Genomic DNA, 25684 nt, shown 5'->3' on the forward strand with positions numbered 1-25684 from the left:
AAGCCATGGAAAAATGAGGAGGAGGAGGAGGAGCACGACGAAGGGCAGTGTCAGCAGAGAGTCAGCAGAGTGTGTGGTAGAGCGGCGGGCTAAGATGGACGCCAAGAGCCTGAAAGAGAGAGGGGGGGGGGGTTAGAGAAAGACAGATTGGAAAGAACTGCAGGAAAGAAAAATGTAGGATTGAAGAAATGAAACGAAAAAGAGAAAAACACAAAAAAATGCCTCAAATCTGTCAAAATAAAACAACCAAATCAAGAGTAGAATCCTCCAACAAACGTTTCCTAGACCCCAGAAAAATGAATTCAGACAATTTCTTCTTTGAAATCTGGTAAACATTTTGAATTTCTATTGTTTTTTTGACATGTTTCTAGTAAATTTTAAATGCTCAGCTGGAGACAGGGAAAGTTCAAGTCCTCTCAGAAAAAAATGAAGCAGAGCAGAGAAAGTTTAGGGTCAAATAAAGAAATGTGAGGAACAAACTGAAAGCTAAACACCAAAAGGATTTTGTTTTAAAGTCTTTTGTTTGCTTCAAAAGTAAAAAGGTGTAGACATTTAAAGGGCAGAAAAAGCTTCTCCATGTTGTCGTCTTCTGTTTCACAAAGCCATGAATAAACTTTAATTCTGGTTTTTGGTTAAACACTGTCTGAACTTTGTGGACAGTTGACCCCAGAACAACAGAAACACCACATCAAGGCTTAAGCTTTCCACCAGATTCGTTAGTGACTTCAAATTAATAATAAAAAAAAGGATAAAAAGAAGAGAGAGACTTAAGAGAGACAGAAAAAGGAGGTGAAAAAGAGACTTACAGGAAGAGAGAGAGAGCCTGTCAGCCCAGACTGTGGCTCCAGGCTCTATTTTCAACCACCACATAATTGAAACAATATTTACTGAGATTTGAGTCTGTCTTTCTCTCTGGGCTCACCACAGTTCATTTAGACATGATGGGGTCTCTCATGTGTGGTACGCTGGAGGAGTTAAATACGGCTCGGGGTGGGAGGAGGGAGCCGTGCGAGTATTTACTTTGGTGAGAACTGCTTGAACTGCTCTTTAGATGCCTGGAAAAAGATTTGAGGGTGAACAACGGGCCCTGCAAAAAAAAAACTGGGTGTTCACAAGAATCTGTACAACACGATGTGTTTTCTGCTTTATAAGCTCGACCCATTGGAATCAGTAAGCAGCCCTTTTATTAGGAGCTGAAGTGCGAGCGGAGTGAGCAACACGCTGATGAAAATGGTGTTTTTGGTGTTTTTAACCTGTTCTCACTGCATTTTTCTGATGATGGAGGACGTTCATAAAGAAAAATTCAACTTAACATTGTACTATTTTCTTCACATAGTTGTGATTCAGATGAAAAAATGCAGTCGGAAAAAAAGCCTGTGAGACGTAGATCCATGAACGTCTTTGTTTTCCTGGTCTGAGCTGGAATCTGGATCTAAACTGGCATTTATGTTGCACCGCTAATCTTAACTTGGGGGGGGGGGGGGGGTGAGGGGCTGTAAGCTAGCTGGAGAGCAAGTAAACAAAGGGATGATGGGAAATGGGGGACATGATTCGTAACCACTCGGGTCGCACTTGTTAAGTAGGAGTGGAAACGCATCAAGAATTGTGGCACAAGCTTATGACATCATCCACGACTGGAATTTTGTCAGAAGTGAACTTCTGATCAACTTATGCCGCTCTGCAGAAAACGACACAGGTTTATCAGTTTTGGCTAATCATAATTAAAAGACCACGGAGGATTGATTAGACAGAGAAAAATGGAGAAACCGTCTTTTGGCCCACATGGAGACGCACCTTCACCTCATCCCAGCTGCTTTGGTTCACTCGTTAGTTTCATACCTCCCATCTCTCAGCTCTTCTTTAGTTGCTGCTGCAGATCATCCTCCTATTCATTCACTGCATTACATTGGTTTGGAGTTTACACTTTTCTTTTTTTTTATTTCTCATGAAGTGACTCAGTGCAGTTTTTCAGGTGCTCTCCTCCAGCCGCCGCTTTGTGCTCTCCTCTAAATGTTTGGTATAGATGTGCTCCTGCTGGAGCTGTGCAGCTCTCACTGTGCCTCTCAATTCTCCCTTCACAGAGTAACGTCAGCAGACAGACTGTGACTCACAGTAAGTTGAAACTGTTCAACGTGACAGAGAAAGACGAGGGGAAATACTGGTGCCGCGCCTCAAACTTTGTAGGCAAATCGGAAAAAGCTTTTTGGCTTGAGGTTACAGAATCAGGTAAATACAGAGCTTCGTTCAAGCGGCGCCTGATCCTCTGCCGGCACTCTTCGCCTGTGCAATGCTGCTCTTGGTTGCGGGTCTGCTTTGCTTACTGATGGGACAAACGTGCTCAAGGTGACTTCATCATGTTTCCTTCGCATCCATAAAAACCTCAGTGTTGCGTTTCGGCCGCTGCTCTGGCTCCAAAAGCTGCAGTTTTCAGATTTCAACAGACAGCCCTCCTGTGCAATCAGATGCAAACAGAAAGGCAGGACAGCAAACGTCTCGAATAGTTTTGCCGATGAAGTAGACTTCGTACAGTCCTGGAGGAACTCCTGTGCGAAAGCAAACCTGAGCGGCCAAACATACGGCGTCCACACCACTGCAGCCACGGAAGGAGAGCCTTTTCTCCTTCCTCTCTTTGCTTGGATGTCAGTTAGCTTTAAAATGACAGAAAACACTGTCAGGGTGCAAAACTGCAGACAGACGCAAAACAAAGAATTCACCTGTAACTTGCATGTAATGTTCCAAAGCTGGAGTTTAGACAGCAGAAGAAGGAAACTTTCCTAGAAACTACTTTTATTCTGAATTCTTTGTTTTTATATGAAGTTACAATGTATAGTCAGATGGAAATCCTGCTTTTTTTAAGCCTTTTAGAGTAAACTATATTTATGTACATGATAATATATGATCTTTAGCACACTAAAGAATGATTCTTAAATAAAAAAATATGAGTTATTTTCTTGAGTTCCTTTCCTACCCGGAAGTAAGACGACTCCATCTCTGAGGCTCCGCCTTTCTCTCCTTGTGGGTGCCGCCCATTTCATGACATCATCCTGGAGTCGACCTCGGCAGCGTGTCTGAGTTTCTCCCACCAAAGCAAACATCATCTGAACCTTTGCAAAGGAAAGTGTTAAGTGATCACCACTAGCTCCATGGAGATAGTGTGTGTTAGCCTGTGGGCGGAGCTGACATAGTAGACTCTTCCTGAAAGGGGCCGTTCCTCAATTTGTGACGTCACAATGTGAGAACCCACTTGTTTCTGTGGATTGGGAGGGGCTGGTGCTCAGAGAGTGGATCAAAATAACCCTTTTAGTGAGGAATGAACATTATAATGCACTGAAAAGGTCAAAAATGTGGTTTTGCATGATATAAGCCCTTTAAAAAAGGTATCTGTGGGATAAAAGTCATGCTTGGGTGTTTTTCATTGCTGCTCCTGCTTCCAGTTGTTGGTTGGTGGCAGTTTTCCTTGTTCTTTCCTTCAGGGTGGTGTTTCTCTCAACGGCTTTGGGTTCACCATGTCTTCTGTGTCCCTTTCCCCCTCCCCTCGTCCTCTACAGACGGCTGGTATTAACACCACCGATAAGGAGCTCGAGGTCCTCTTCTTGTCCAATGTGTCCTTTGAGGATGCGGGCGAGTACACTTGTCTGGCAGGGAACTCTATCGGCTTTACTCACAACTCTGCTTGGCTGACGGTGCTTCCAGGTATTTTAGCTCTCTGGACTCTTTGTTGTCCATTTGTCTGCTCTGAGTTGCACAAAATGTCAAACACTGGTGTAAAAATGTGATTGCTTCTGCACTTTTTTTGGTTGTTTTTTTTTTTACAATTCTCTGTTTTCCTCAGTAGCAATTCATCAACATATGAATGGCATATGAGTTAGAGCTGTGGACTACTGGAAATGACTGCTAGTTAGCAGGTGTAAAGCCCATAAGCGGGGTACAAACAACTCAGAGCAGAGCTTTTGTTCAAATGTGTCAAGCAGTTTGAAGACATTCCTGTGTTTGATGTTAAAGGCAGTAATTACCTCCTCGTGGAGACGCACACGCAGGTGTAATTACCTGCTTTATGATGAATGATTTAGCATGAATGTACACGTTTCTGCTCGTTTTTGATTTGTAGACTTCGCAGATTAAGTTAGAAACATCATTTAGGGGAGCTGAGCTGCTGAGCAGAGCTTCAGAGTAGTTTAGAAAAATCACTGATGTCGTCTGATGACTGCCTGTGTTTTCTCACATTTTCTTTCCAGTTTCAAACCCCAAGTTGGAGGATGAGTACGCCGACATCCTCATCTATGTGACGGGATGTGTGCTCTTCATCCTGGCTGTGGTTATTGTCATCCTCTGCCGGATGAGGATGACCACGCAGAAAACGGTCCCCGCACCTCCCGTGCAGAAACTCTCAAAGTTCCCTCTCAAGAGACAGGTAACAGAAAGTAGATACAAGATTTGCAGAACTTTGCCGCCCTTTCTTCTCTCTGTACTCCGTGTTAGCCGTAACCCAGATGTTGCGTTTCGCACTGCATGGCGCTCGTTAGCTGTGGCGCCGTCACTGTCCTGCTGCGTTGCGTGGAGTTGGAAGGCCTCTCACTGGTGACATGTGTTCGCATTTGTCTTGGGGCAGATTCATCGCAGGGATATTTATTCCCTCCTGTGACTGTCAGTGTTGGTGTTGGATTTCACTCTGGGTGTAGCGCTCACTCTGCGCTGAACTGTAGACAGAAACACGACATGCAGCAGCTGCATCGCTGCCATGTGAAGAGCTCTTCGGGTCATTTCTGCAGGCTTCTGCTCCGAAGGGAAAGCTCAGTCAAGGCCGAAGGTGAATGCCAAGTATTTGTCATATAGGGCATATGCTAGCTAGAGGAAAGGTCAACAAGGCAGACTGTTGAAGTACAGTGTGTGAGGATGGCAGCCTGTGCAAACCATTACAACTCCTCAGAATTTTCCTCTTCTTAGTTGTCAGGGTCAAGAGGTGAGGCCTGAAATATTCAGCTAAAAATTTCCGATAACACCGCATCCTACTCCATGATTATGACATATAAATGTTACATAATACATGTTGTGTATGTGAAAGCCTAGAAAAGGCAGCTTTTACTGTTCCTGTGTTGTATTTCTGTATTCCTTTGCAGACCGGTGTTGTGCTCATGTTCCTAATAGCGATTTTAGTAAATGATGCATTTTGAAGCTGATCTGACGGACTTTAAATTTGGTTAAAGAAAAAAAAAATATTGTTCTGACTTGTCAAACAACACAAAACCATATAAGTCAAACTTTTTTCCACTCGTTCACAAGAAGTTGAATCACGTATGACTCCACCAGGCTCCTGACTACAGTACCCATAATGAACCAACGATCCAGCTGTCAGCTGACAGACAAAATCAGAAAACCAATTTGAGCTGGCTCAGCAAGTTCATATTTAAGGTGCCCCAGATTATAAAATGGATTTTCTATCATCCAGCAAAACTCAAGGATTTTAGGTGTGCCATGTAGTCCAAAAGATAAAGTAAGGTTTTTTTTAATTAGCTCTGATTTCATTTTAGTTTATAAGATGTACAAATTTCTGGCTAAGATGTACCAAGACTGGTGAAACAAATTGTTTTCAGGCTGTTTTTGTTTTTTTAAACCCTGCTGCGTCACACTTCTTACTACATTTGCTGCACGAAGATGATCCCATGTGATACAGGGTGTCTTTCATTTTGAAAATTGAGAACCTCACTCAAAAGCTGTTTACCTTTTTAATATATATATATTTTCATTTTTCTTTATGTTTAGCCGAACTCTGCTTTTCGCTCTATTCCAAAAAAATATATATATGTAGCATAATAGTAGCAAAAACATAAATGCAAAGCAGTGATTTATCTTTTTAAATGGGGAAGTCAGACTTAGGCCCATACTGGTTTTTTGTGGTCAAATCGAACCACGTGGCTCTCTAAGTGTTGAGGGTTGTGGACCCCTCTTCTAGTACAACAAAAACTCTGTTTTGCCCACAGTTCCAGAAAATGATGCCGATAGTTTTGACACTGTGGTTTTTTTCAGCCTATAGTTTTCCTGATGATCTGTCCAACCCCACCGTATGGACCCTATGGGGAAGTTTTGTGCAAATGTCATGTTTCTTGTTTTATAACTAGATTGTGTAATCTCCAACGTGCACAAAACACAATGTTGTGGAAAGGGAAATATTTTTGAAGGCGTAGATGTAATCAAAGTAAATATTCTACTTTTATGACAAGCTCTTTTTTAGTGCTTTATTTTCACCCTCTAAAGCTTTTCTATTTTTACTTCCTTCACATAAATAATCTCATAATGTCTTGCCGGGATAGAGAAAGTCCTTATTGCATTTTTCTGTAATCTTTGCGTCATTTTTCTAGAGCTAATCTCCCACTTCTTTTTTTTCTCCTTTCATAACTCTGAGTAAATCTTCTGTAGAGCTCCTGGCATCCTCCATCAGATATTACTTTTCAAAGGAGGGTCAGAGCTCCTCCGTGGGTTTTTATACTCTCACAACCTTTTTCTCATGTTGCTGCAGTCGTGGAGTCGGGTAGGTGGTTTGTTTCAGGGTCTCACCTGAAGGATGCGTGTAGCAAACACACGCATCAAAAGCAAAGTCCCTGCTATTACACCCCCACCAGCCCAACAGTCAGAGACGTGGTGGGAGGAAGCTGAAGCCACTGGTTCAGAGGTGAAGACGGGACTTTCTCTTTACCCGTGTGTTCCTGCTGCTGCACGGACTCAGGCCCACTCTTAGAAAACGTCACCATCAGAGAGGGTTTCTGACCCGATCCGAGCCGCACCAGCCCCAACTGGGATCAGAAGTTTGCAGTTTAGTTCGTCAGAGTTTGTTGTTTGTTTGTTTTTTCTTGAAAAATATGTTCACACACTGGAGACAGTTTTATATTGTAGAGCTGAACTTTTGTTTCTCACCGGCTGATGCTTAGATAAGAGGAATTACTTCTGTAACATAACCAAATAAGAGAGGGATAAAATGTGGAAAAGTTTAGTAGAAGTGGCAGTACAGAGTCTGACTGGACCGTTTAACAAGATCTTGAGAGTGAGAAGATGATGAGGAATGGAGGAGAAATGTTCTGATTCCAGTTTTAAGAAGGGAGACGTGCAGAGAAAACTCATGAGTTACACAATGAAATTATAGAAGCTAGACTGAGGTCAGAAGAGAACATCATTTATGAACAACAGTTTGGTTTCATGCGGAGAAAGACAACCACGGATACAATATTTGCTTTGAGGATGCTTCCGGAGAAGAACAGGGAAGTTCAGAAAGAGCTGCATCGTGTCTTTGTAGATCTAGAGAAAGTCTGTGACAGCATCCAGAGAGAGAAGAAGAAGTCTGGAGTTGTTCAGGGATGAGAGCTGCAGGATGATGGGATGACAGAGCTGGAGGCAGCAGAGATGAAGATGCTGAGGTTCTCTTTGGGACCAGGATGGATCAGAGATGAATCCTTCAGAGGAACAGATCATGGTGGATGTTCTGGAGGGAAGCAGATGGAGATGGTTTGAGAGGAGGAACAGTGATGAGGTTGGAGATACCAAGAAAGAGAGGATTACAAAGAGGAGGTTGATGGATGAAGAGGAGGAAGACACGATGGTGGTTAGTGTGAGAGACGAGGATGCAGAGGAGATGTTAGATGGAGGCAGATGGTTCACTTTTGTGACTTCTAAAGGGAGCAGCAGAGACAACAATGGGAAAACAGAGACGTAATAAAATATTTAACTCGACTCAAAGTAACACTTTATTTTGAAAGTTTGTTAAAAAATTGAGTGAGTATAAAACGGCTTCATGCAGAAGTTGAGTAGGTTAGACTCTCATTGGATTTCTCTCTTTCTCCTCGTTAAAACACTTGGAATTGTATTTTTTCAGAGACTATAACAGATCATTTTTTGTACCCAAGCAGGTTTCCTTGGATTCAAACTCCTCCATGAACTCCAACACACCTCTGGTCCGGATCGCCCGCCTGTCATCCAGCGACGGGCCGATGCTGGCCAACGTGTTAGAGCTGGAGCTGCCCTCTGACCCCAAGTGGGAGTTTCCTCGGACACGGTAAGATAAGAATATGTGACCTTCAAAGGGTTTTTGAGTGTTGTTAAAAAAACATTTCAATAATAGGAGTCTATAAGTGGAAAATCCTTTTGCTTTTGTTCCAGGCTGACTCTGGGCAAACCTCTAGGGGAGGGCTGCTTCGGTCAGGTGGTCATGGCTGAGGCCATCGGCATTGATAAGGAGAAGCCCAATAAGCCACTGACTGTTGCTGCAAAAATGCTGAAAGGTCAGAAAAGTCCGTGGCGGGTCTCTGTGCAGCGTCATGGATGACTGCACGATGTCCCTCCGTGCGCTCCAGCCTTTTTCTCTAACCAGGCCTCGCTTTCTGTTCTCAGATGATGCAACGGATAAAGACTTGTCAGACCTGGTATCAGAAATGGAGATGATGAAGATGATAGGCAAACACAAAAACATCATCAACTTGCTTGGAGCTTGCACGCAGGACGGTGAGTCTGCGCTGCAGACAGCAGCTTAATGCACACGCCGCAGGTGACAACAACTCCACTCCCTCACAGGTCCTCTATATGTCCTGGTGGAGTTTGCCTCAAAGGGGAACCTGAGGGAGTACCTGCGAGCGCGGCGGCCGCCTGGCATGGACTACTCCTTCGACACCTGCAAAATTCCAGATGAGCAGCTCACCTTCAAAGACCTGGTGTCCTGCGCCTATCAGGTGGCCAGAGGCATGGAGTACCTGGCTTCGCAGAAGGTCAGCGTGCTTTTCTCATTACAAGGGCTTCTGCTTTTTAACCAAACTCAGTGTGATGTGTGAGACAGCAGCGCCCTCTAACTGCCCCCCATGTCAGAATCATCTATTAGCAGAAGGAAATGTAAAGGCATTGATGAAGCAGACTCCTGCAGCGACAGGTTCACAGACTCTGACAGACATGCAGACGATTCATTTTTGGTAACGTTGCATAAAGACGACTCAAAACAAAACCAGAAAAAAAATCCCAGAAGCAGAATACAGCAACAAATTACGTTTCAAAAGCTCAAACTTCAAACGTACAGAGATCGTATTATCCTGCTACGAAGAGGAAACGTTCAAACACATCAGTCTTCCTTTTCCATCTGACACACGCACTTTGGATTGGTGCACCACCCAGGACTCAGGACCATAAACCCGAGATCCTCAATCAGAGGCCGGGTCTCTGAACTTTATCCAATCATATTATGGCTGGGTGTGAAGCTGGGATGAGGGTCAGCACCGCTAAATCTGAGGCCATGGTTCTCGACCGGAGAAAGGTAGTTTGGCCCCTTCTGGGTGGGTGGAGTGTTTATGCCCCAGGTGGAGGAGTTTAAATAACTGGGGGTCTTGTTGTTGTTGTCTTGTCAAAATCTGGCTTTCTCCCCTCCAAATCTAAATCCTCCACTTGCAGACACATAGATCTGTGTACCTTTTCCTTTCCTCGTCTGAGCTGGAATCTGTGCAGCTGGATAACTCCAACATTGCCCACCATTTATTTTTTTGCTACGCTAACGTTAGCTTGGGCTAGTGAGGGGCTTGTTGTTGGCGGGGGGAGAGAGTGTAGACCAGGGGTCGGGAACCTTTTTGGCCAAGAGAGCCATAAACGCCACATATTTTGAAATGTAATTTCGAAAGAGCCATACAATAATGTAGTGTCCCTTTCCCACACTGTGGCACTGAGACTTAACCTCTTCTAAGGTTCTTTATTCGGGTTACTGCAGACCGCGACAAACGCCGAACAATTAATTCAGCAGCTCCTGAATCTCTCCCGCCGAGACGAGACGAGAGCGCGTCTCCCAACTTTATCTTCACCTGCTCCCGCTGCAGCCCTCCCCTTTCCCTTATTCGGCCCATAGCTGAACCCCATTGGTCCAAACTACCTAACAACCACCTGAGCGACAGAACTGAGAGCCAATCAGCTCTCTGCTTGATGCGGTCAATGAACCCCAGAACTTTTAACGCGGCCCAACAGCCATCCAACTCAGTCCGCGACAATATGTTTAAAACTAAAATACAAGTGAATGTGTGCATTTGATGTAATTTCAACCTTTTTAAAGTACAATAAGTCTGTGGATTCTTTTTAATAACATTGTTATGCTGTTTCTAATAAATGATGAGTATTTCTCGTGGTAGTTTTGCTGATGGTCTAGTCTGGTTTACGTGGTGAGTTTCTGCATCATGCAGGCGTTGAGACTTTAAACGTGATCTTAGGTTGGTATGAATGTTTTGTAGATGTGAGACAGACTGCTCACATGCGGACCTGGAGCCAAACACACACTCACACGCTGCAGTGAGTGACGGGCAGTGGGTTTTACCTATTTACAATCCCTGCGCGATTCACCTGCTGCCTGTCCCCACAACACCTCAGCCCCACCCTCTGCTTTCTCCCTCACACATCCCGTCCCCGCAACTGCGCGCTCTTTCTCAGAGACGGGAGCGCGCAGTTTTAGGCACGGCAATTCACAGGTTTCCGGGTGGTACAAACTCTGTGAATTAATAGACAATTTTAAACTTATACTAGTGCTGGCGCAGATTTGTCTCTCTAAGCACCGCTACTACTGCGCGCCTCTGCCATCGCATCGCGCACGAGAAGGACTGGTCTAATGAAGAAAAAAAATTTGAATTAAAGATTTGTCTGCGAGCCACATGTGACCATCAAAAGAGCCATATATGGCTCGCGAGCCTTAGGTTCCCGACCCCTGGTGTAGACAAAGGCATGCTGGGAAATGAACTAGGCTAACGTCCGTGCCCACAAACCATCAGCGAAAATAGTTCCTCAAAAAACGACACAGGCTTCTTTTATTTAGGCTAAAAATGGCATAATCCTAATGAAAAGACCACTGGGAACGATTTGACATTGAGTGCACACATGCATGAATGACTAAATGTGGAAAAGGCTGAGAGTTTCATGTCTTTGTCCGTCTTCTCCAGTGTATTCACAGAGACCTGGCAGCCAGAAACGTCCTGGTGACCGACGACAATGTGATGAAAATCGCAGACTTTGGACTTGCCAGGGATGTGCACAACATAGACTACTACAAAAAGACCACCAACGTGAGCATCTTTTCTCAGCACTTTCCACGGGGTGAACAGTTGTATCATGATGGGACGATGCTGCAGTCGTTTTCTCTACATTCACAGATGCTGAACTGCACTGTATGAAGGACAGTTTTGGCTGTTTGCGATGCTGTCGGCTCTGTAGCCAATGGTTTTGCTAACTGGAGTGGCTGTGCTGTACCTCTGTTGTTCCAGGGTCGCCTGCCCGTGAAATGGATGGCTCCGGAGGCTCTGTTCGACCGGGTCTACACGCACCAGAGCGATGTGTAAGTTTGCACAAACCATGCCAGAGGAATGTGTGTGTCGAACGTGTGACTGAGCTTGTTAGCGCTGATCTGTGTGTGTGAATATGGAATCCCAGTGTTCCCTCATCATTTAATAATAATAATGATCCATTTTATTTAAAAGCGCCTTGCAAGGAATGCAAGGACCCTGTAGAAAACAAAGGTCAAAAATAAAAGAAAATCAAAATGAGGAGGCAGAATTAAACAGATGAGTTTTGACTTGAAAGTTTGTAAAAAGTTTATGTAACGGAGAGTTGAACAGAGGAGGAGATTAGAGGTTGGAAAGATAAGGAGGAGCCAGGTTATGGAGGGCCTTAACCCTTGGGCTATCTTAGATGACCCCACCCTTACATTGAGGTGTTCTCCCTACCATGACAAAGGTGGATAAAAGTGGAAAGATTTCATGTAATCCATGGACACCAGTGAAGATCACAAATCATTGAAGAAAAAAAGGTTCAGAGCACTGTCTAGTGCAGGGGTGGGCAATTCCAGGCCTCGAGGGCCGGTGTGTCTGCATGATTTCCAGATACTCTTCCCCTACTCATGGCTGATTACCTGGTTCAGGTGTGTCCAGTCAATCAGAACATGCCAGAGCAGGGTATGCTGGAAAACATGCAGGACTGCGGCCCTCAGTGCCCACCTCTGGTCTAGTGGGTCTAGATGACCCAACTCCCAACGTTAAAGTGCCTAGGATAGCACAAGGGTTACAGGTGAAGAGGAGGAGTTTAAATTTGCTTCTGGAGTTCCTGGGAAGCCAGTGCAGCTGGTGGAGAACCGGGGGGATATGACTGAAGGAAGGGGTTCTGGAGTTTTGGACCTGTCGAAGCTTAGCTGTCGGCCTCCACGTGGGCACCAGACAGGGGCAAGAGGGGGGTTATCCCCCTGCCCCAGGACAGGAGATAAGAGGATTCTTTGGAAACTGCTCCTTCAGGCTGTTTTTAGTCTCCAGTTCAAAGGAGTCGGTGGCAGTAGGGACAAGCGCACCTTTTACTGCCCCTGACTGCTTCTGTGTTGGCTGCCATCAACAAGAGACAGACGAGGGGGGAGGGTGGGGTCTCTGCAAACCCTTAAACTGCTTCAGCCAGACACTGCGTCCCCAACACAGCCATCCAAGCCAAACAAGGGCCCCTGTCAGCAGCGCCTGGCCGTGTGATTATACTCGACTTGGAACAGGCCGAGGGGAGAATGAGCTTGTCTGTTATTTCAGCAGGTCTGGATTACAGACTCAATCCTCCTGCCAGACCTCCTCCTCCCTTCATACAGTAGTCACTCAGAAGACAGTGTACTCTCACAACACACGGGGAGGCTCTGACCTCTGACCCATTGATGCTTTTCACACAGAAGGATTTAAAAACCATTGAAAATAAAACAGCCATTGGTTCTTCACAAGCAATATTCTGCAGAGCTGTAAACAATCTCAGATGCACATCCAGACATTCACATGTGCAGAAATTTAGAAGAAGCATCTTTTTCATCCACATGTGTCATGATTACCGTCTTATTTCTTCTCCAAGCGTTTGCTTTTACCAAAGCTGCAGAGGTAAAGGCGGTGTTCAGAACAGCTTTTGTGAGCTTTTTTAGAACAGCAGAAGTGTTACAATCGCTGCACATTTGTAACAAATGTTCGGACTTGTTAAAAGCTAAGAGGCTGGAGGACAGATCAAAGGACAAAACGTTTCTCAGTGTTGTCAAAGGAGAGAAAGAACTGCTGCAAGGAATAAAAAAAATATCCTGTCCTGTGTGAATTTTGAGGGGTCTGGCCATTCTGTTATTCCAGCACTGCTAAGAAATAGTAAGAATTTACAATAAACTCCCAAAATTTTAAGTATAAGGCAATAAAGAAACTTTTTTCTGCTTTGCTTATTAATTTTCTTTATTTGATATTCTGGAGAAGATAATTAAACTAGATAACAGTAAGAAATACAGATAATTATCTGTGTTGATTATAATCAATTCAAACTTGACTCATGACTTAATGTGAAGTTGTGTTTTTTTTCAACATTTCTTGAATTTCAATGATGTTTTTTGCAGATGTGTGATCAAAACGAAGCTTCTGATGCACTGAAATTACTCTGCACCATCACATACTTTTCCACAAGGAGAGGTCTTACGAGTGAGAGTATAGATTTGCTTGGTACAGAAAAAAGTCCATAACCTTTGGCAGTCTTGCGCGTTTGGGATCAACTCGGACCATAGATGTTTAACCCTCAGAGCCGCTGATGGTCACTAGAGGCCATACCATGACGAAGTATCACTCCAGTTGGAGAACAGGGTGGAGGAGGGTCGGAGAATCCATCTAGGTCCATACATTTAAAGGCAGAAATTGATTCAAAGTGAAGGCCAGATTGATGATGATGTGGAGAGTGACGTAACTGCCCAGCGAACCTGGAAGGGAGGTAGATCTTCGTGATTGAAATAGCGCCAAAGCTTCACTTCTAAAACTAAAGTTCTGCTGTGATTCTTCAGAAATGCAGAAAAGTTAGGTAACATGTCCTGTAATTTCCTTCTGCGTTTCTGCTTTTTCCTGTTTGCTGTCTCACAGTCCTTGTTGACCGTCGGTCGGTTTGTGGCATTCAGGCTGGAGCCTCCCTGCAGGACCAGCACTGAGTGCTCACGACGAAAAGTCACTTTTTTGTTCCAAAAATCATGTCAAAATCTTTTTTCCCTCTCGTGACTCCTCAAGCACATAAAATTTAAGGATTTTGACACTTTATGGGGTTCTTTGTTGTCCATAACTGGTCATAATATAATGCACCACTATTAAAAAATGACTGGAATCATTTTGCTTAGATGTATCTGAGTGTACAGCTCCTCCTGCAGGAATGTCATGCTTCAGGGAACCGTGGTGAAGGAATGAGAAAACAGAAACGTCACAGTTTCTGTTTCTTTTGTCAAAAATTCCAATGATTCAGAATAAAGATTAAGCAGACCACAAAGCACTTTACCACCAACAATAGGAACAACTGATGATGGGATTTGAATTTGCAGCATTGCTTCTCCTTTCAGAAAGGTTCTTGTATTCTTGTAAAAAGAAAAATAAAGTTCAGACCCATTTTCTGGCATTGAAGATATTTATTTGCTGTTTAGCATAAAGGATATAACTGGCTATGACTTTCCAAGAATTCAGAGAGGAGATCATTAAAGTCTCTGATCATCTTTGGATCAGTTGTAAAATCGTTCCAATGTTTTTTTAATTATGATGTTTTTAGCCAAAATCATAAAACCTGTGTCGGTTTCGAAGACATAAGCTGTGTCCAAATTCCCTCCCTACTCCGTACCTTCTAAAAAACTGTATAGTGCAGATTATCTAGTGCCCTGAAACCATTCGTTTAAATGCAATGCATTGTGTCTATGTTCACCAATCACCGCTTTTTTGTAGAGACTTCTGGGAGATTTCTAGCTCTGGATTTTGGAATTCTAGATTCAAACAGCTCTATAAAATGGTGAACGTATATATATACGTACATATAGTGAGTAGTGAAGGAATTAAGAATAACTGTTTCTGCAGAGCAGCAAATGTTCATTTGAAATTTGCCTCCATTGGCGCAGAGCAACCCCGCCCCCTTTTCCTCCCTGTTACTGAGAGCTCTGATCTCTGCCACCAGCTTACAGCCCCTCACACCATCAACCTAAAATTAGTGGTGCAACAAAACGTTGAGCAATATCAGTGCTATCCAGACGTCCAGTTTAGATCCAGATTCCAGCTCAGACGAGGAAAACAAAGATGTTCATGGATCTATTTGTCTGCAGATGGATGATCAGAAAGGGGCGGAGCAGGAAGCTATTTTCTACATCACAAATACGATCTTTTTTAGATGACATCCCGATTCACCACAATTTGAATAAAGAAATACACTGAATAGCTTAGTTTTCTTTATATTTGTCCTCCTTCATAAAAAAAAAAAATCCACAAGAACATGTCAAAAACACAATTTTCATTGGATTGGGTCTTTAACATGTGCTGATGTCAGCCGCTTTCTCGAGAATTCTGATTACGTGTGCACAATTACCATAAAAATCAAGTTCCCAGACCTCACTGGTTTATCTTCACACCTTTAATCCTGCTGCTCCTGCAGAAAATGTAGACCTGGTTACGGTGCTTTCAAGCCACATTAACCAGGTTTACCGAGCAAATCAGATTTCCTTCATGCTCAACTGTGGTTATTCTGACACATCACATCTACAAGCCAGAGTAAGACCACTGGAATTTGATTGTAATCTGTCAATCACAATGTTAACATCCAGTATTGTCTGAGCTCCAGTGGACTAACACTCAGCAAAATCTTTGAGACTGAAAAGTCTCTAACCGTAACATTGGGGGGTGGGGGTATTCATCTAAAGAATAAGGATTTATCTTAACAAATCCCGATTCATTTAACCAAAATGTTTGGTTGTGTATAGCTAGCAAAGTAACAAAGAGAGTTTGAAGGCTCTGCTGATAAAAGTTTACATCTTAATTACCTGCAACTATTAGGCGCCTGGCAGCCTGTAACCATAGCAACCGTCAGGGAATACAAAGCACAGCAGAACCTTTCCTCTCAAGCCTCTGAGGGCAGAATGGCTGGTCATCCTTTTTTCCCCTCTCCAGATCTAGTGTGCGCCCCGAAAGAGCAGGAGGGTGGGGCACATTGTTATTTGGTGGGTTAATGGATGAGCAACGTTCCTGCAGGTTAATCCACCTCACATTATTTCATTACCTTACTAACCTTTTCAGAACCGGCAGAGCTGCTGCAAAAGATGAAAGATGTTTGTTTCTGTTACTCATCACAGGGACGGTGTGTAGAGGAAATGCATATGTGATTAATGTCACGCATTAACCTTATAAAAGTAAAAACAGTCTGTTAAATGGGGTTTTCTACTTGCCCCAAAACTCAGTTCCAGTTCATTTTCTTCTTATAATAAAGTCAGTCCATCATCTTTTTATCTGTCTGTTCTTGTTTGTGTCTGGAGGGAAGCGATGATGAGTTTACAAACCTTATTGACCTCCTGTCTCAGGCTAAAAGAGGTTGGAATTGATTTCTAAATTGAGTGCAGTTACCATTGTTGAGATCAATAGTCAATTCCAAACAGTTCAAAGCTTCTCTTAGAGCTCCAACAGAGCAAATGTGCTTCCTAACGCATCTGAACACTGCATTTGTTGGTTGTTTTTGGCTCAGATGGTCTTACGGGGTTTTGCTGTGGGAGATCTTCACCCTGGGAGGTTCTCCATACCCGGGAATCCCAGTGGAGGAGCTCTTCAAGCTGCTGAAGGAGGGACATCGGATGGACAAACCTGCCAACTGCACTCACGAGCTGTAGGTGTCTGACCTGGAGGGAGGAGAAGACGACTGGGATCAAGTCTGTGTTCAGAGGGTTTCTGGATCCAGATGTGTGAGAGCTTTCTGTCTGGGTTTCAGGTACATGATCATGAGGGAGTGCTGGCATGCGGTCCCCTCCCAAAGGCCCACGTTCAGACAGCTGGTTGAAGATCTAGACCGGATTTTATCGATGACCTCCACAGATGTAAGTCTACAAACACACAACTGCTGTCCACCTGTTAGACCTCACTATCACTGTCATGCTGAGCTTTGGCTGATAAACAAAGTCTTGCTTCACTAGTTGTGTTTTCGTTGACTATGAAATGATACAAATTAAATATGCGATAAATTCGCCTAATGAAAACACGACAATTTGAAAAAATCAGCATTAATCATAAAAAGGTTTTTGCTCTTGGAGGAGTTCTTGAGTCGTATCCACATTGACTTATTTCGCTAAACTGCAATGGAAACACGTTTTAAATAAATAAGTCACGTTACCAACAGCCGCATACCATTGGGCGCTGCACAGCGGGGGCCACCAGAGGTCCCACAGCGTCACATCAGAAGTTGAGCGTGTCATGTGGAAGCGTTGGATCCACAGCTCCTCTAAAAGCACCAACCACCATTTCCCAAAACGGCTTCATCTGTAGCCCCTCCCACGTGTAAGGAGGAAGACGCCAACGTCTCCTTTGATGGATGATGATGAGCTAGTGCCACGGCAGACATTTTAATGCATCTGCTATCAATCAAAGTATTAGTCACGTCCGTTGTTTGTGAATGACTTATGGCGTGAGTCGGTTTGTGTTTATTTGCATAATTAGGATCCAAATTGTGAAATTGTTATTTTTCCACATACATGGAGAACGGATTCACTTGAGCGGTTATAGCTCCTTTGGGAGGTTCATCAGACGTAACCTATGATCCTCCTCTGACAGGACTACCTGGACCTGTCGGTGCCCTTTGAGCAGTATTCTCCCACCTGTCAGGACTCCAACAGCACCTGCTCCTCTGGAGACGACTCCGTGTTTGCCCACGACCCGCTGCCCGACGAGCCCTGTCTTCCAAAGCAGCTGCCCAGCAACGGCGTGATCAGGACATAAAAGCGCCGCTGGGTGGGGGTTCCTGTCACAGTTCCCCTCCCAAAACCCCTGGAGGTCTAAACTCACCATGCAATACTTCCACAGCTCTTCTGCTCGTCTTAAACTTTTTAAACGAGGTTTTTTTTCTTCCAGAATTGAAGGAATTTTTTCTTTTCTTTTGCCAGTGAACCGTAGTCGTGCTCTTTTCGGAAAAGAAAGTATATTTTTTTACTCGGGCCAGTCTTTTGCTACCGCGTGTGGGGAAACCATTCCGTGCCTACTGGGAATAAACCTCCAGACGCTGAAGAAAAAAGGATGCGAGGAGGAAATGATGGGCATTTATGAGTGACAGCGAGCAAGAGCCTGGTTTTTGATTGGCTCTTGTCTGCACAGACCCCTCAGATAGAAACAAAAGGTCTGATCCAAAAGCAAAGGGATGCAGAAAATCAAAAAATCGGCAAAGAAATTTACTCCCGAAGAGAGCGTCTTCGTCCCATCTTCATCACATGCAGCTTTGTTTGCAAAGCAGTTCAGGGCTGATCACTAAACAAGGGTTCCAAGACTTTTCTATCGGCTATCCAGAAGAGGGTTTAGTGTAAATATATATTAGCAAATGGGTATCATATTGCTGTCTACAGCCATGTACTTTAAAGACAAAAAATGTAAGATAATATGTGAGAATGGAAGACACTGTCCTTGTAAAACATGTAATCATTTAAAAGGTTTATTTGAATAATTAACATGTATATTTGTAAAGATATTTATAGACTTAACATGCGGTTTGGAGTCTGAAAGGTCTAGTGTAGAATTTTAGTACTGTACACACAGATTTTTATTTCAACGTTTTGTAACTTATTTTACAGCGGAACCTATTGTCGCAGCTGGCGGTCTCTTCCAGGTTGTGATCCATCTTTTTTTTTTTTTTCTGTTTGTTTACAGTTTTATAAAAATGCATTATGTACGGGCGACAAGAGGCGGAGCTTAGAGGGCGAGTGTGATGCGAAAGGCCGGAGCGGGAAGTCTGAGCTGTCCGGGGAGCTGGAGGTTTCCTCTCAGCCCGATTAACTCTTGCTGGGCAAGAATGACAGCAGCTCTTTGTGCCACGTTCATCTTAGATTCACGGCCACATATTTACGTCACAGGAAGCCTTCAGAGAACCGCCAAAACATCCACATGCATGAACTCTGCAGCACCTTCGGCTAACATAGCTTGCACTCGACTCCTCCTGTACTACATCTGGCTGTGGGGGGGATCGTCTTAAGAGCAAGTGTTCATTTAAAACTCCCTTTCCCAGCATCCTTTGCTGAAACCATCAGATAATGTGCTTTTTATTCAAAAAAGGTCTGAGCATGATTGTATTACGACGGAGTTTTAGGGTCAATTTACAAACACTTTTTTTTTTTATTACGACTTTTAAGTTTTAAATTTACGACTTAAAATCTCCTAAATCTACAAGAAAAAGAATCAGAGAACGAGAAGAAAACGCCAAAGTTGTCTGTTTATCATAGCTTAGCTTGAAGATGAAAGATGTGGAGCGTTTTCTGCAGCTTTTTTTCCGGATAGGTTTAAAAAACAAAGAAATTCTGAACCTTTTGGCGACTCAGAGTCAGATTATGGTCAGCGTAGCCGTCTTTCCGGCGTTCGGTGTCGGTAAAGCGGAGTTTCATCTGTAAAATAAGGAGCTCAGAGACACGTTTGGGTGTAGAGGACCAATCCTTTATTTCCTTTTCATTCACTTACCCAGAAGGCCATTTGTCTCATTACGTCATGAACCTCTCATGCACAGAACACTAAAGATGAAGGTAAACAGTTCCATACGCCCCCTCCTCCAGATGAAACGTCCCGTTTCAACATAAAACAACAAAGATGAATGAAAATAGTCTGTTATATTAGCATTAGAACGCTAAAAATGCCAGAAAGTGCTCCTCCTCAGACGGATGCATAACACAGACGTAGAGATCTTGGTTTCATGGAGGAAGAAAGGATTGAAGTGAACAGCTGCAGGGACACTAACGTCTTCATCAACGGCTGCAGAGATCCTGAAAGCCGCCCATCAATAAATAAAACATGAATAAATCGTAAATGCCAAATTAGTCTTAAACGTTTTGATGGGGTTTAGCTGGTATGAGCCTCAAAGGCTCCCATACTTCAGCTGAGCCCCCCCCACTCCCTTTAAACCAGCAAAAAAAGGGGCTGACAGAGTTACTAAAGGGAAGTGATGCTTGCGTGGCATCGGAGGGCTCCAAAGACTGCTGCTAAAAGGAAAACAGTGGGAACAAATGACTGTGCAATGGCCTCATTCCAGTAAGTAAGCGGAAAGGTGAAAAACCCAACAAGTCTGCATCGGTACTTACAGGAGTCCTGCTAGTATTTGAAGTACTTAAAACAATGAAAACTATAATTTAATGTGTTGCTACACTGGTAAAGTTTGGTGTTGGAACAAAAGTTTGACTCTTTGGAAAGTGGACTCCCACACAATTGGGTTTTTTTTTTTTTGTAGTGGAGATTTGGCCCAAGTCTTATTATGAAGTGCCTCAGCTCCTTTAACCAAGAACAGGTGTGTGATTAGTGGTTAATCGTCTTTTGAATGTAAATAAGACAACTAAAGTTTAATAATCTGGGAAGCAAACTGAGGGACGACAAACCTGTTGTGATAAAAAAAAATGATTGAAAAAGTCAAAAAAGCACTTCTGTAATGGATGGACGGATCTAATGAAACTTGTGTTTGATTTTATTTATTTCCTCCATGCTGGGTTTAAACTTTCCCTATGGTGAGAGTGTTTTATTCATACTTTTCTGCTTCTCTGTGTTTCACTTTTATTGTTCCGTTTAAGAGCCAGAAGCATAAGATGATGATTGTCCCCCTGCAGATGCTTTGGACTGTATTTGTTTTAGTGCCTTTCTTGGCTTTTTCTTTGCCTCATCATCACGCCTGTTTTTTTTGTGTGTGTTTTTGTTGCTTCTGATGTGTTGCATCACTTTTGTGCAGGTAATAAACACACACCAAGCTCTCCCCAATGAAAGTGAATTAACATAGACTGCTAACACTGATTCTTGCTTGTTCATTTTCCCTTGTGCTGTTTTTAATGAATGAATATCTTTGACCAGCAAAAAGGGGTTCTTGTGTTGCTTTTGTGACTAATGGTCTTGTTTCCTTTAGTTGAAGTAGACACACTGCCAAACGCGTTCAGTGACACTAATATTAATTATTTTTTGGAGGATAAATCACACACAGGCCTATGTCTTCTCTGTTTCGATCTCCAAACACACACGTGTGTGTGTGTGTGTGTGGCGTAAAAACAACAACGCTGCAGGAGGGAACACGTTATTGAATGTCTAAATTCAGAATTAGGGAGGGATTTTGCAGAGCGTTCAGCTTCAGCTCGCTTTGAAATATGCAGCATGAAGCCTTAAAGATGAGACCGGAGGAGCTTTAATGTCGTTTCTGGATTTATCCCTTTTTTAGCATGCGTTACTTACATTTTTGGGGGTTCAATTAGCGGGTTTACACACATTTAGACTTAATTTTCAATCCATAACACAACCCAGCGGCGGGTGACTTATAAGAGACCTGCAGCACAAAAAAAGTTTTACGTTTTATTTAAGTGTTTTTGGAAAAAAATTTATCAAAAAAATGGGGAGGGGATCAGGGCACTTTGTCACATTCACGTCTTCTTTTGAAGTTTTTATTAGTTTATACAGATTTTGGCACCAGCTTCTGTTTACCCACATAATTTATTGTCCTTCTGCATCATGCGTTTATAATTCTAACATAGAAAGGTGGGACTAACCTTTTGGCTTTATTTACTTTTGTAATTCCGAGCTTCTTTGCTGTCTGTTTTGATCATGATGTAACATTCCACACAAACGTGCCTCCGGGCAGAAAGAGAAAAAGCGATTTCCCAACGCCTCTCTCAGTCCCTCTCCTCCCCTGTGTGCCTGAAACACCATGCTGTTGGAGAAGGTTTTCAATAAACATGTTGTAACAGCGTCCGCTGCCAACCGTGTGTGTGTGTGTGTGTCACTGTGCATTTGCAAAGCAAACAGTTCCCACGGCAAACACCCGTCCAACCGGCAGATCTTCTAATCCCGCAAGTCAGACGTTCAGAGGTGAATTGCGATGAGCTGGAACTAAAAGAGCAGAGAGCACACGACTGCCTGGAGGTGGTCAGCACGGCTGCACACAGACGATCTCAGGGTTCCAGCGAAAACAACAAGCTCTGGAAATTCTCTTCACCCCAAGACTGATGTGGGGTGGTGTCACCCAGGAAGACCTCAGACGCTGGTGACAGAGAGGCTTATGGGGCTGTAGAGCCACCAAGAAAAACCCCTGAAGACGTCTTCAGGGGTTTTTTCCTGAGACGCCCAGGTCTTCTGTGCAGCTGCCCCTCAACAAACATGACTCAGGAAAAATGATTTTTTTTCCTGGATCATCACCACACACATCTGTCTGACATTTAAAAGCTTAGCGGACTCTGTTAAACCCTGTGAGCTGATCGTGTAGTCCCTTTGAGCAGCTTGTAGTCAGGAACAGGCAGCCACAGTGACTTTTGACCCAGTTTGAGGTCAACACAAGGCCTAAGAGGGACGGTAAACATAAAGTGTCATGCACACTCACAACTCAACAACAACTTACACGTCACACCCATTTTCAGACTCTGCAGGGAAGCTAGAGGACCTGAAAAAAACCCAAACCTCAGCCAGGATTCCAAGCACAGCAGAAACCCACAAGTCCTCCAATCAGAAGAAAGAAGCTCCCACAATTATGCAGAATTTCATCAACTTTTATTGATTGAAGTTGCCTTTAACCCTTGTGCTATCCTAGGCACTTTAACGTTGGGAGTTGGGTCATCTAGACCCACTAGACAGTGCTCTGAACCTTTTTTCTTCAATGATTTGTGATCTTCACTGGTGTCCATGAATTACATGAAATCTTTCCACCTTTATCCACCTTTTTCATGGTAGGGAGAACACGTCAATGTAAGGGTGGGGTCATCTAGGATAGAACAAGAGTTACAATTTGATTTATTAATCTTCAAAGTTCAGGTTTGATAGTCAACTGCATTTCTTGACCTATACCTGCAAAAAAAGTTTCAATTTATGCTCAAAATGACTTTTCACATGTGGTCATTTTTTGTGTTTATGGTTGTGCTGTCTGTAAAAATACTTGTACTTTTAGTTGTTCAATCCATATTTAACTTTAGTTTTTACTCTAATTTAACATTTCATTTTAAGTAATATGTTGTCGGCAGAAGAATTTCATGTTTATCCCTTGTGCTATCCTATGACCCCACCCCACCCTTACATTGACGTGTTCTCCCTACCATGACAAAGGTGGATAAAGGTGGAAAGATTTCATGTAATCCACGAACACCAGTGAAGATCACAAATAATTGAAGAAAAAACGTTCAGTGCACTGTCTAGTGGGTCTAGATGACTCAACTCCCAATGTTAAAGTGCTTAGGGTAGCACAAGGGATAATAGATCAAACTCTTCGTGGTAGCTGCCGGTTGTTTAGCTCATTTTTGTTGATACCTTACAGAGTGGCGGGTGCAGTCTAAGGACACAGCTGGGCAACTATTCAGAAATGACCCAACTCCCTTTGTTAAAGTGCCTCGGATAGCACAAGGGTTACTTAGGAAATAAAATAAAGTTTCATCCTCCTCAGGCAAGTGTGAGGGTTAATATTCTTTATATTATCTCAAGTCTATGAAGACTGTCCTTCATCCATGTAGATTCCATCATAGTAATAGGTTTAAAGATTGTCATCTGGACTTAGTTTTTAAAGTTAGAAGACGTTTCATCTCTCATCCAAAAGGCTTTGTCAATTCTGAAATAGCTGGTAAAAGAGCTGGTATATATGCGCTCATGGAGGAGGAGTCAGACCTGAAATTGGATGGTATTGTCAAATTAGCCAACATGGTTTCGGGTCGTTGGGAGTCCTTTGTCCTCAGCTGGGGTTGGGGTGACCGTAGCTACCCTCCCCTGGTCATCTCTTTCAGCTGTTAACGACTCAGGTGGAACTGGTTTGGTTTGTTTAGGTTTTAAAACACTGCCGTAGATGGATGGAAGAATAAACCTGAGACCACCATTCTTATTAAGAGAAGGTTTATCCTTCTTGACAAAGATGGCTTCTTTCACTCCTCGCTCAAACCATCCTTTCTCTCTGGCTAGAATTCAGACTTCACTGTCCTCGAACGAGTGGTTTGTGGCCTTCAGGTGGAGAGGCACTGCAGACTCAGGTCCACTTGAGTTGGCTCTGTGATGTTGGTAAAGCCGCTTGTGTAGAGGTTGGTTATATTATCTCAAGTAATTCAAGGCTGTCTTTCAGTTAGGAAACCAAAATCAGTGCAAAGTGCATAAAGTGGTTTAAAAGCCTAAATCAATATGAGTTTCAGCTGAAGTCAGTTTCTTGTGGCACAAATAGAAGACGGAGGGAAGTTTTTTTTCGTTGGCATAACTGCAGTTCCTTAGCCTGATGTCAATCAGTCAATCAATTTATTATTTGTAGAGCAAATAAAAGCAGAGGCAACCAAAGTGCTCAACATAAAATAGAACAGTCCAAATAGAAATTAGAATATAACAATATGATAGAATAAAGCAATAATAACAATACAACAATCGATTAAACAAAAAAATAATTAAATTAACAAGCTGGCCCACGGCTGCACGGTGGTGCAGTGGTTAGCGCTCTTTCCTCACAGCTAGAAGTCCCCCGATTCAAGTCCCGTCTGGGGGACCAGACCAGAACACCAATGGGGGGACCTTTCTATGTGGAGTTTGCATGTTCTCCCCGTTTTTCTCCGGGGACTCCGGCTTCCTCCCACCGTCCAAAAAACATGCTTGATAGCTTAATGCTTAATCTAAATTGTCCCCAGGTGTGAGTGTGATTGTGGACACCCTGCAACAGACTGGCAACCTGTCCAGGGTGCCGCCTACCTTCGCCCACAAGTGGCCCGGATAGGCTCCGGGATAAACGGAAGAAGATGAATGAAAATGAATGAAAGCTGGCCCCTGGAGTTGAAAACCCAGCTAAAAAGAAGAGTTTTTAAAAGTGTCTTAAAATCACTGACGGTTCTGGCAGACCTCACAGAAAAGGGGAGAGTGTTCCAGAGTTTAGGAAAGACTCTGTCTCCCCAAGTCACAAGCCAAGTCCTATCGTTATCCCTTGTGCTATCTTAGATGACCCCACCCTTACATTGACGTGTTCTCCATACCATGACAAAGGTGGATAAAGGTGAAAAGATTTCATGTAATCCATGGACACCAGTGAAGATCACAAATCATTGAAGAAAAAAGGTTCAGCGCACTGTCTAGTGGGTCTAGATGACCCAACTCCCAATGTTAAAGTGCCTAGGATAGCACAAGGGTTAAAAGCATTTGATCTTCAGATCTTAGGACTCGACGTGTGAAAGCACAGAGAGACACTGAGGTGCCAGAACATTCAAACATTTAAAAACCAGAAGTCAAACCTTAAAAAGGATTCTAAAGACATAAGAGAAAATGTAAACCCAGAGATCTATGTCCCTTAGAGCAGTGTTTTTCAACCTTTTTTGAGCCACGGCACACTTTAACCTTGACAAAAATCCCGCGGCACACCAGCATCCCAAAAAAAAAAAAAAAGCAGAAACTCATAGTCTGTTTTGATCTACAGCCCCCCCCCCCCCCCCCCCCCCCCGGCAATCTGACGTGCATTTTTGTGATAATTGTGGTAGAAAAAGCAGGAAGTTGCAGATGTTTTTTCTGAAAGATGTAATAAAAGTTAAGTTACATACAAACTGTATGTTCGTTGTGGTTTCAATCCGTGTAACAAGGACGACTCATTGTACGCTGAGGCGCTGTCCCTTTAAGCCAATGCATCTATGGGAGATGTAGTGTGAATACTGCGAAAAACGGCAGAAAGACTCGCGTCTTTGAGCTTCATGGTTTTGTTCACTTGTTCCACGGTCTGATACCGGATT

At 43.4% G+C, this 25684-nt stretch overlaps 1 protein-coding gene across 5 annotated transcripts in view; it reads left to right on the top strand.

Moving 5' to 3' along the window:
• The window catches only part of fgfr3 (fibroblast growth factor receptor 3), a 67648-nt gene extending 45923 nt beyond the window's left edge, over window positions 1-21725 (top strand). For 2 of the 5 annotated variants that reach the window (XM_011490709.4, XM_020713959.3), the window contains exons 8-18: window positions 3549-3693; window positions 4236-4411; window positions 7893-8041; window positions 8146-8267; window positions 8377-8487; window positions 8557-8747; window positions 10938-11060; window positions 11259-11329; window positions 16504-16641; window positions 16744-16849; window positions 17580-21725. In XM_011490709.4, coding sequence (XP_011489011.1) covers window positions 3549-3693; window positions 4236-4411; window positions 7893-8041; window positions 8146-8267; window positions 8377-8487; window positions 8557-8747; window positions 10938-11060; window positions 11259-11329; window positions 16504-16641; window positions 16744-16849; window positions 17580-17744 — 1497 coding nt within the window. In that variant the 3' untranslated portion in view covers window positions 17745-21725. Of the gene's footprint in view, window positions 1-2081; window positions 2227-3548; window positions 3694-4235; window positions 4412-7892; window positions 8042-8145; window positions 8268-8376; window positions 8488-8556; window positions 8748-10937; window positions 11061-11258; window positions 11330-16503; window positions 16642-16743; window positions 16850-17579 lie in introns of all 5 variants that reach the window. The other 3 variants (XM_011490710.4, XM_078940804.1, XM_004082697.5) reach the window with 3 other exon arrangements.
• Window positions 21726-25684: the final 3959 nt, after the last annotated feature.

This window comes from Oryzias latipes, chromosome 22 (genome assembly GCF_053564925.1).
Source record: "Oryzias latipes strain Hd-rR chromosome 22, Olatipes_Hd-rR_3.1".
Classification (NCBI taxonomy): domain Eukaryota; kingdom Metazoa; phylum Chordata; class Actinopteri; order Beloniformes; family Adrianichthyidae; genus Oryzias; species Oryzias latipes.